At 34.1% G+C, this 12,147-nt stretch overlaps 1 protein-coding gene across 1 annotated transcript; it reads right to left on the bottom strand.

The window, feature by feature from the left end:
• Positions 1-9,942: 9,942 nt before the first annotated feature.
• LOC117109625 (tyrosine-protein kinase FRK-like) lies at positions 9,943-11,854 on the bottom strand (the record flags this gene model as incomplete). Its single annotated transcript, XM_033252017.1, is given in 3 exon segments — positions 9,943-10,294; positions 10,875-11,073; positions 11,717-11,854. Coding segments are annotated over 3 exon segments (502 nt in total), but the record flags the coding sequence as incomplete, so codon positions are not given.
• Positions 11,855-12,147: the final 293 nt, after the last annotated feature.

Raw genomic sequence — 12,147 nt, 5'->3', positions numbered from 1 at the left:
AAAATGGATTTATTTTGCGTCTGTCTAGCTTATATAATGATTTTGTTGCCAAATGTCCTGATGTTGATATATATTTTCTAATTCTTTATATGTATTTAAATGTCATTTAAATAATTATCTTACGTAATTTTTATGTGTTTAATCGATGTAATATTTAACTCTACAATGTTTTAATAATTTGATGAATTTTTAATATTTTATATTTTTATATTGTACATAGAAATATTTTACTACAATCTTCGCCTGTAAGTGGGACCTTCTTGGTCCTGTTGGACGATTGAATAAATAAAATAAAAAAATAAAAAAATTATAATGCGCCTTTAGAAAAATATATTTCTTCACAATGAAATACTTCTATGCAACAAATTCCATTCACTCACCAAACTGTCTACTTATATCATAAATCTCTACATAAATATCTTCATAATTACAGTACAAAATATTTCAAAAAGATACATACACAACAAACCTTACAACAACCATATTTCCTTTAAAATCACTGTACACGACATCACACCTTTCCTAACTATTAAGTGAGCATAACAAAAAAGGTCTATGATGATTTATACAACTACTATAACTTTAAACGTTTTTCTTTATGCTCAGTACGGTATACATAACAACACTCCACACAACTTCCCACCGACAGCACTTAAACTTTGCCAGCTATTGTCAAGTGGGCTATTGCATCATTGATGCTCTCGTTGAAATATCTGGTCTGGTACGTTTTCCTTTAATGGTCCTCATATTCACACCCTACGTCTGATATATCACAAAAATTCAGTCACTTTTTTTACTGGATATTTACAAACTATTATAGAAAGTTTCATTTACACCCATTGAAAACTTTTTATAGATATTTACGTCTGGGATCTCAAAAATTTAAATGACCCTCCAATTCACATCCTTGACTGATCGTCGCCAATACATAATATTATCTTCCTTGTGATTGAATGAGCTGTGATTTAACTTAGCTACGGTATGGTTATCGACAGCTCTACGATTTATACTTATTTCACTACTTTTTCAGAAACTATCTTGTGTCTAATTGAGTAGAGAATATTGTTTAACGTGCAAAGTTCAATTACCAGAGATTAGGAGCTCTACATTTTGACCTGAGAACCTCTACGAGAGTTTACCTGAAACGACCATGTCTAGGCCTGTCGGACGTCCTAAAATGGCGAATAAGGCCAATACCAGCAGTAGCAGTACGTCTATCAATAAGGCTAAGCACCTACACAATCAAGTATAGGCCTAATCCCTACAAATGTTGATGACGTAATTGCTAACACGTACACTGCTAGCGGTCACAATAGAAATTACGTAACAGAAGAACAAAAGGATCCAACCTTTTCACGTGTGAAACCCATTTTCTTCAAAGACGATGACGTCAGAGAGCAAAATGATGATTACTTAAAAGAAGAAACGATCTATTTCTCTCTGTGTGAAGTTATAAGTGGTAATAACTTCATAGGGATACAGAAAGTTAAGAACCTATGGAGGATATATATCAACAATCACGAAGATAGAGTTAAAGTGTTATGAACCGGACTCAATCTTAATGGAAGGAACACAACAATATATGACGTAAATCCGTACATACCCGTCAACAAAGGTACTCGTGTTATTATTATTATTATTATTGTATACTTATATAGCGCATATCAAACTTCTCTATGCGCTGAACATTATTACCCCGGATCACTGGATCAAGCACATATGGAACACACACTCAGGCCCCAAAGGGGAATTCCATAATGTTGCAGCTGTATTCAGCGCAGGCTGTGTTTGAACCTACCAGGTACCCACTTTTACTCCTGGGTGGAGAGAGACAACCGTAGATAAAGTGCCTTGCCCAAGGACACAAGCGACTTGCACAGCGAGAGTTTTGAACCCCCGACCTCGAGGTTGGGAGTCCAAACCACAACCGATGCGCCAACCACTTCTACTCTAATAAAAGATGTGCCGATCTCCGTTCATAACGAGGAAATCAATTTATGTCTAAAGAAATTTGGTTGTAAAATTATAGGAAGCATTCAATACGTAAAATTTTGTATCAACGGCAAACTATCAAGATTCGTTAACGGCGATAGATCCGTCATCGTGGAAGACTTTAAAGGCAGTCTGCCACGCTTCAGTATGATAAACGGCTTTCGAGCAAGACTTTTCCACAAAGACAAAGTGGACATTAACAGATGCTTTCTGTGTAATGAATCTGGTCACAAAATAAATGCGTGTCCGAAAAAAATGCCGTTTAAATGCCACAGATGCAGGAAAAATGGTCATATTGCTAAGTTCTGCAGAGAAAACCTACAACCTGAGAGTGATGTTAATTGCTCTACAGCTCTTGCCAATTTGTCCATTAACACACCTTCAGGCGAAACAAGTGATAAAGATAAGGATGAAGAAGATGATTTCAGTGCTGATACACTCTTTCGACAGACACCTGGGAAAAAGTTTATCCAAAAAATGTGGAAAAACATTGTTGAGAAAGGAAACCATGGTAATAAAGAGTCAAACTTGAGTTTTGCAACAAGTGATGAGAGTGACGGTGAAAGCTCTACCAGCGCAGGTGAAGACACACAGGCTGATGCCATCCCTAGCAACAAAGCTTCTAGCAAGTAAAACGTTAAACCACGAATCACAACCTACATTAAACAACTACGCACAGCACTAAAACTGCGACTATATATTAAAGATTCTGCAAAGCTAAACAAAAGCGAGATAGATACCAGTGGCAAAAACGGGGCTGCAAACATGGAAAACTCGCCGAGTCCTGTACAGAAGCACAAAAAGAAGAGAAAGCGCATGCGCAGTAAGTCAACTTGAAGACATTACCCAGTGTTTATTATTACTTTCATAAGCCTTTCTAAATATACTCAATTTGTAAACTAAACAAAATGAGCAAACAGAATAATTCAATCTTACACTGTTTAACGTTAAATGTACGTGGTTTAATGGTTAAACGAAAACAATGTGAAATTTTTAACTGGGTAAGAGACAATAAGGTAGATATCTTATTTGTCCAAGAGTCGCATCTTACCAAAGATCTCATAAACAGGTATGATTTAGTCTGGGATGGAGATGCATACCATAGTTTTGGCACCTCATTCAGTAGAGGGGTGTCAATTCTGGTTAGAAAGAGCCTTGATTACAAGTGCAAAAAACAACAAGTCGATCAATCCGGTAGATTTATCCTATTAAACATTGATATTGAAGATATTAAATATACATTAGTAAATATCTATGCACCCAACGATAGCAAAACACGAAGCTCCTTTTTTAGAAACATGCAAAAGCATATCCAACAATTTTGCGACACACACTATCTATTAATTGGAGGCGATATGAATTGTATTCAAGAAAATTTGTATGATCAGAAAGGTAGCAAAATGAAAATAGATAACTCTGTATTCACTGTTAAAAACTTCATGAATAAGTTTAAATTATTAGATAGTTGCAGAATTCATAACAAAAATAAAATTCAATTTACATGGCGAAGAAAATCCTCAAACCTCTTTAAAAGGTTAGATTATTGGTTTGTGTAAGAGAGTTTACATGATGTAGGCAATATAATCTCATGTGATATCAGACCCGGTGTTTTAACTGATCATCAATGTGTCTCGATTAAAATAAACCTTATAGAAGAAAAACGTGTTCCAGGAGTTTGGAAATTAAACTCCGACTATCTGAATGACACATCCTTTATTAGTAAAATTAATGGGATTATTGACGACTGTGAACGAAAAATGAATTTTCTTAATTCAATTTATAAATGGGAATTAATCAAAACCAAGATAAAAGAATATGCAATTAGCTACGGTAAAACAAAAACGAAAAATAAAAATAGAAAAAAAGAAAATTTACAAAAAGAAATTAAGCAACTAAACAATATCCTTATTGATAGACACGGTGATGAAAAGGTAGATTTCGAAATTAGCCAAAAAACGAAAGAACTCGAGAAAATATATGCGTATGAAGCCAAAGGTGCTCAAGTACGATCGAGAATTAAATGGATAGAAGAAGGGGAAAAAATTCAAAATATTTCCTGGGACTTGAAAAAAATAATGGCAAAAAAAAAAAAAAAATTAAAAAAATAAGGAGGTCAGACGGAACATATGCTAAAAAAACCAAAGACATTTTGTCCGAAGAAGTAAAATACTTTAAGAAATTATATGCAAATCAAAACATCAATGTGATGGAAGTTCATGAATATTTAAATTTAACAGAAGCCAATAAACTAACGACTGATGAACAACGGTTTTGCGAAGGCAATTTATCCCTTACTGAATGCGAAAATGCAATACAAAAAATGAAATGTAACAAAGCACCAGGTACAGATGGCTTAACAGTGGAATTTTATCAATTATTCTGGCCAAAAATAGGTTCGTTAGTATGTAATGCCCTGAACTGCTGTTTAGAAATGGGTACACTGTCAAACTCTCAACACCGAGGGATGATAAACCTAGTTTTTAAAAAAGGCGAGCATGCAGATCTGAATAATTGGAGGCCGATAACCCTCCTAAACTTAGATTATACAATTGCCGCCTTCGTTTTAACAAAAAGACTACAAAAAGTAATTAAAAAAATAGTTAGTAATGACCAAAAAGGTTACATTGAAGGTCGCTTTGGCGGCGAAAATGTCAGATTAATCGAAGATTTGATTGAATATATGGATACTAACAGTTTAACAGGAACACTGATTAGCTTAGATTTCAGTAAAGCTTTTGACACTGTTAACAGAGATTTCTTGATTAGTACCTTGCATTATTTTAATTTTGGCCCATCTTTTATTAAATGGGTAAAGGTTTTGTACTGCGAAACAGAATGCATTATTATGAACAATGGGTGGCGCTCAAATACTCTTAAAATGCACCGCGGAATTAGGCAAGGCTGTCCCTTATCTGCCCTCCTATTTAGTATGGTAGCAGAAATAATGTCTATAAGAATACGGAGTGATAAAACAATTAAAGGCATCATGCTACCAAGTCTTGAAGGTACACGCGTTAATGAAGTTAAAATTTCTCAACTTGCCGATGACACGGTTTTGTTCATTAATGATGAAAATAGTATACGGAAGAGCCTTGATAAGATTATTGAATTTGGAAAAGTTTCTGGGTTAAAACTAAACAAAGAAAAAACGAACGCCATGTGGCTTGGACGCTGGAAAAATAGAAACGATTGTTTATTCAATATCAATTGGATCCCAAGTGCTTTTAAAATCCTCTATATATATATGTTGGCCACGACCAAGATATATGTTACGAAAAGAATTGGCATGATAAAATTGAATCGTTACAATTGGTAATAAATTCATGGAGAAAGAAAAATTTGACTTCATTTGGAAAAATATTAATTTTAAAAACACTTGGGCTAGCAAATCTTTTTTACAATTCAAGTATTAATGAAACACCTGAAAGTGTCATAAAACAAGTAGATAGTATTGTATTTGATTTTTTATGGGATAAGAAAACAGAAAAGATTAAGAGATTAACTCTTATCAGTGAATATGATAACGGCGGTATAAAAGCGCCAGATTTTAGATCCCAAGTCCAATCACTAAAAATAGCTTGTGTTAAGCGTTTATTTAATGAGGAAATATCCAAATGAAAGTACTTGCCGTCAATGTATTTTAATAGATTTGCCCCGAGAACAGTATTTGATGATATGTCTCATATACACCACTACAAAGGAACATCCCACAAAGATATACCGTGTTTCTATTCCTCAATAATTAATGCTTTAGTTAATTTCAATAAGTGCATAACAAAGCAACCAACATGCTATGAAGAAATATTGAACAACCGATTTGGGGAAACAAGTTGATCTTGTATAATGGTTTGTCATTATTATACAGAAACTGGGTTATATCCGGTATACGAAAAATGAAAAACATAGTGGTCGCCAACAGATTTATCAAATCAACCGAGTTATTTGATTTGTTAGATATAAAATCAAATTGGATATCAGAATTTGCAAGTGTACTGGAATTCCACAAAAATGGAAATGTATTATTTTTTCACAAAAAGAAAACGTAAAGGAAAAAAAGATAAAAACATAAAACAATTGGTGCAATATGAAAAGTACGCAAATATACAAGTGTTTTATAACAAACAAATGCTTAGAACCTACAAAGTGCCAAACCAAATGGCAAAATTATTTTAATACTGAAATAAATTGGTTATTAACCTGGACATGGAAGGTAAAAAATATTAGGGAAAACAAGCTTAGACAAATCAATTTTAAACTATTACACAATATTGTTCCTACTAGAAAAAGGCTGTGTACTTGGAAAATTTAAAATTCCAACATTTGTAAACAATGTAATGTTATTGAAGATGATGCGCATCTTTTTTATGATTGTACAGAAGCAAACGATCTATCGAATTTTATAAATAATATTAGTCTATCAAAATATGGCATTGAAGCAAATTTTAAAAATATTGTCCTCTGAACAGGAAACGTATATGTTGACCATTTATTTTCAATAGCTCTATTCAGTATATATAAAGCTAATGTCCTAAAACATCTAAATAAATGGAATTATAGTTCAATCCATCAGCTTTTTATAATAAAAAAAAATGTTAGAAAATACTTAAAAGTCTTTAATTTAGAATAGCTGGTGTTATTGTTATGCTTTACTATTATTTAATCTGATATGATTTATATGGCAATACATATGTGATTTTGAATGGGTACTGTAATGTACGTGTCTCAATCGAGGTCATAGGATGAATTAGAAATCTTCACAAAAATGTAATCATTTCTTTGCTCGACCTTGACAAGCTGTTATACAAGGTTTTATAACTGCAGTTGGTTTAAACTCTTTAGTTAACGCAACTTGCCTTTATATAGTTTAATCACCAGTCCAAAAAACATCCTTTAAATGGTCCTCGTATCCACACCCTTCGGATCGTTTTAATTTAAACGTTTCTTCATTAAAACATGACAAACTATTCTAGAAAGTTTCATTTAGATCCATTGGTGATTGTTTTAAAGATACTTAGGTCTTAGACGTTAGCACTTTAAATGACCCTCAAATGTACACCCGAATATTGATAGTCATTAAATTTAATAATTTCCTCCTTGTAATTTGGTTAAACTTTCCCAAAAGTTTTAGTCATATCACTTGATCTGTTTTTTAAATATCAGGTGTACAGTGTTTACCTTTAAATCTCTTCCAATTGGCCCTCACATCCACACCCCACTTAATATTATCAATAAAATTTAAGAGACACATCCTTGATATATGATCTATGCTTGGACGAAGTTTGGAAAAGATTAAAGTATGGGAAGTGACCAAAGTGCCGGGCGAAAAAACCCAGTGAAAAAAAGATAGGAAAAACGATATGCAAGAAAAAAAATCAGAACAAAAACAATGGCTTTTCCAGCTACTGCTAAATTGTGTTAACTTATAGCATACAAGCTTTTTAAGGGTTTTGAGGGGTGCTGAACTCAAATCTGCTGTATGCCAAGCTCAAAAAAGCCTCCAAATCCAAGATGGCTGCCAAATTTCGATATTTTTCCATAACTTCCACAATATTCCACATAAAACAACAGTTTTTGAGTCAAACTAAGCCACTAGCAGTTACAGAAATCCAAGATGGCCGCCAAAATGGCCGCTAAAGTTTAATATTGACCATCAACTCTCAATTATATTCCACAGAACAACATTTTTTAGTCTATTCTATTATTTGAGTAGTCAGGGCATATTTTAGCACCCCTAAAAGTTAATGTCATTCCATAGCAGATAAAGAATCCAAGATGGCCGCCAAAATGGTCGCCAAATTGATGGCCAAATTTTAATATTAACCTTGGAGTACACACACAGAACAACAGTTCTTTTTGAGTCTGAGTCTGATTTGAGATATCATCCCATAGAGTACGACCACTAAAATTCAAATTCAACCACATGATATCCAAGATATCCAAATTTTTATATTTAAAAGAAATTCCATTATATCAACATTGAACAACGTTTTTGAATCTATAATATGGTTTGTAGAGTAGCACCACGTAGAGAAGTGTGATGCCATTTGTAGTTGCAAAACTCTAGTATGATCGGCAAAATGGCTACCAAAATCTTAACTTCGTTGGACATATTTACCACACCATCAGTAAATCCATGAATTAGAAATAGTGGGAGATTTAACTCACGTGACTGTTGGAGAATACACCAATACCAGTAGAGCCAATCATCAAATGAGTGTCCTGTCTCAAAAGACGTCTTGAGTTCGTCTTTGTGGGGCAAGGCACTCATTTGACGGTAGGTTCTATTGAGAGTGTACTTTCCACAGTCGTAATGTTGGGTTTTGTATGATGATACTTTTACTTCCAGTGTCAAACAAGGTACCGGCAGTCCACCACACTAGTTTCTCTTACATCTTCTTTTCCAACAGCTCTTCAGTTCGACTGTGTAGGAAAGGACACTCATTTGGTGATAGGTTCTACTAGTATTGCTGTATTCTCCAACAGTTACACAGCTGGGTTGTGGAAAATGGTACTTGAACTGCCAATGTCAATTAGGGTAATCCACAAATTTAACTAGTTTTTCTTATTACTAGTTATCTTATTTCTGTCTTTTTCAGCTGCTCTTCAGTTTTTCTTTGTGGGATAGGACACTCATTTGATGATACTTTCCACTGGTATTGGTGTATTCTTCAACAGTTTCAATGCTATCTTGTGGTTCTATGGAATATTAAGGGACTGACCATTCAATATTAAAATTTGGCGGCCATTTTGGCGGAAATCGTGGATTTCTGCAACCGCTAATTTCTCCTATCATCTCAAATCATAGTAGACTAAACAATCCCCTGTTCTATATCAAATATTAAGGGAGTTATGGACAATATTGTAATTTGGCGGTCATTTTAGTGGCAATCTTAGATTTCCGTTACTGGCTCTAAATTGTATTTTGATGGTGCCATTGTATGTCCCTATCATCTGAAAAAATAAACTCAAAAAAGGTCACTGTTCTATATAGAATAATAATGGAGTTAATGTCAATATTACAATTTGGCGGCCATTTCAGCGGCCATCTTTGACTTCCGTCACCGCATAATGGCTGAGTATATGCCTTGACACCAAAAATCATAGAATAGACTCAAAAACTGTTGTTCTATAAGGAATATTTTGGAAGTTATAGTAAATATCAAAATTTGGCGGTCATTTTGGAGGCCATATTGGATTTGGAGGCTTTCCGGTTATGTACGAGCTTGGCATACAGCAGATTTAAGTTCAGCACCCCTCAAAACCCCCAAAAAGCTTGTATGCCATAAGAGAGAGAAACCGTAGGTAAAGTGCCTTGCTAAGGACGCAACCGTAATACATGGCGAGGGATTGAACCTCCGACCTTAAGGTTGAGAAACAGAACCGCAACCCCTGAGCTAAACCGCTCCTACAATAGGGCATATTATTGAAATACAAAATAAATAAAAACAAAGAAGTCTTTGTCATTCGCATAGACCTTATATAGGCTGATACTGGCGGTTATCAATTTTTAAGAAGAAACTTTAAATCAAAAAATATAATCATTGTTTTTATTTCGTCAAAAATCAAGATATAAAATATTAAATACCATTACATTATAAAGCTCTATACAGAAAACAAAAAAAAATGTCCAAATACAGGTCACGGGGGAATTAAACTGCAACAACTATTGCCATATTATTCCGGAGTTTCTAATATAAATACGTGCATAATGTTTAATTTTAAAGTTTGAGAAATGAAATACAATATAAACATATTAAAACACGTTTTCCCGTCCCTATTTTACACACTATTAATAATGCAGGGTGATTTTAGAAACAGTCTTACTTACATACTAATTGCAATGATATTTTGTATTATTACTACCTATTATTTAATTACTAAATCTTTGTCCACACTATCAAACTAAAGGCTACCAGAAAAACGACAGATGTGTATAAGAGACAGACGTATGTGCGTGTATAGGTGTATGTATGTGTGTATGTATATGTGTATCTTTGTGTGTATGTATGTATTATAATCTGCGAATTGTGACGTACGTAACGTGCATTGGTGTAGAGTCGTTAGCTGCTAATAGCTATTTCAACACATTAGCTGCCACCTATAGATTGCACATGTATTTAATGCTTAACACATGACTTCATGAATCCTCGTCCGCTTCGGAATCTTCCATTTTTGGTATAAATTCTATGACGTGCCCTGTAGGAGTGCTGCCATTGGATACGAAAAACGCAATATGTGCCTCTTCTGGTGATTGACAATTCATCTCATCACTTTGACTATCAATTGAGATTCCATCGTCATTCTGAAAAATACAATATAACTGTTAACATAATACAAACTATAAACACTTATCAATAATCATCATTTTAGGTTTAATTCACACTCTAAGCTTACAACGATAAGTCGCTTAATTGTAATTTTTGTATTGCGTGCGTAAACGAAGCTCGATCTAAATCTTAAGATAGACGGCAAGAGTCTAGAAAATCCCTATGTCAAGACAATGAAAAAACCGGGGTTACAGATTTGATGAAATCACAAGTTAGTTGGACCCTGAAATTACTATTTTGGAATTTTTTGTTTGGCCCACACAATTTACCTACTACATAACTTAATCAATAATATACATAATATGTTCTGCCAGTTTCAAATATATTTTGCTTTTATGATGGACAATTGGCCCTGAAATTGTTATTTTGGCATTTTTGTTTGGCCCACACAATTTACCCACTACATAATTTAGTCAATAATAAAAATAGGCCTAATATGTTCTGCCCGTTTCAAATATATTTCCGTTTTTATGATGGACAATAAAGTATATCATTATTCAGATATGGATATTTTTTACCGTAAAAATGATTCACTCATGGCTCTTTAAGTCGTACCTGTTTCTGGTGAGGAGGATAAGCATTCATATTTAATGAGTTGAGGATGTTTTCTTCTACCGCTATTGTCGCTGGATATGGATCGGTTTCTAAATAGTCTGTACCCATTTCCAGCAAACTATCAAACGTCATGAACATGTCGTTAAATGTTGGTCTTTGATTAGGGCACGATTTCCAGCACTTCATCATTATATCATATCTGACCAAAGAAAGAAATAGTTATTACAGTATTGCACAAAACAAATGTATCTAGCGATGATGTGACTGCAAGCAACAGTTTCTGTCAGAAACATCGATAATCTGGCCAAAGCTCTTTATGACATCATCATGCCCATTTATGGGCACCAATGCCGTAGCCAGCTATTGGAAGAGTTGGGACAGTCCCACACAATTTTTCTAATGGGTCCATAAAGAATTGGTCCACATTTTTTTAAATGGTTCCAAGTTATGCAGTTTTATGCATAAATGAGTCCACTTTTTGAAAAATTGGTCCATATTTCTCATATTTAGACTAAAATGGGTAAACTTTTAAGAAAATGGGTCCAGGTTTTTTCATATTTAGGGGTCCAGATTACTTGAAATTACTCGTAAAGTGGGTCCACCCTGATATTGTCCCGCACTGTTTGAAATTCTTTCTTGTAAAAAGCAATGGTAAAAAGTGCCAGTGGTGGCAGTAGGTGGTATGTGGGGGAGATTGCAATGTTGGATGATTGGGACTACAGTACCTCCAACGCGAAGCGGAGAGAGAATGATAATCACAATCATCCAACAAGAATGCACACACACTTAATGAATTATTAGAAATATAGTTGCACTTAAAAAAGAAAAACATAGTTATATACATGTGCTGAGGACATGCAGTTGGTTTCTCCATCCTGTAACCAGTTGCAAGTTTTTGAATAACAGACGATGCATCCATTTCAGGGTAAGGGGGTCCTCCATTTGTATATATTTCATACAATACAATTCCAAATGACCATCTGAAAAGAATGTAAATAAACGAAAATATAATTACTTGGTTGGGCAAGAATTTTTTTTTTTTTAAATTTATCAATGATGCCCTCCTTTGGGACACCCCTATTCAGGGGACACATTTTTTTGTGAAACAAGGGGAAATATATTTTTAAACACTATGACAAACCCATATTAAGGGGTGGGGGACACTTTCTGAGTGTGTCAAATGGTCATATAACCCATATTCAGGGGACACTTGTTTTCTTTGTATTTCAACAACTTCTGCAGTCTCAAAATAAGAAAAATTCATTCAACTATA

Source organism: Anneissia japonica, unplaced genomic scaffold, assembly GCF_011630105.1.
Source record: "Anneissia japonica isolate Jap-2015-1 unplaced genomic scaffold, ASM1163010v1 scaffold287829_len2072220_cov186, whole genome shotgun sequence".
Lineage (NCBI taxonomy): Eukaryota > Metazoa > Echinodermata > Crinoidea > Comatulida > Comatulidae > Anneissia > Anneissia japonica.
This window is presented reverse-complemented; position numbering and strand designations above follow the sequence as displayed.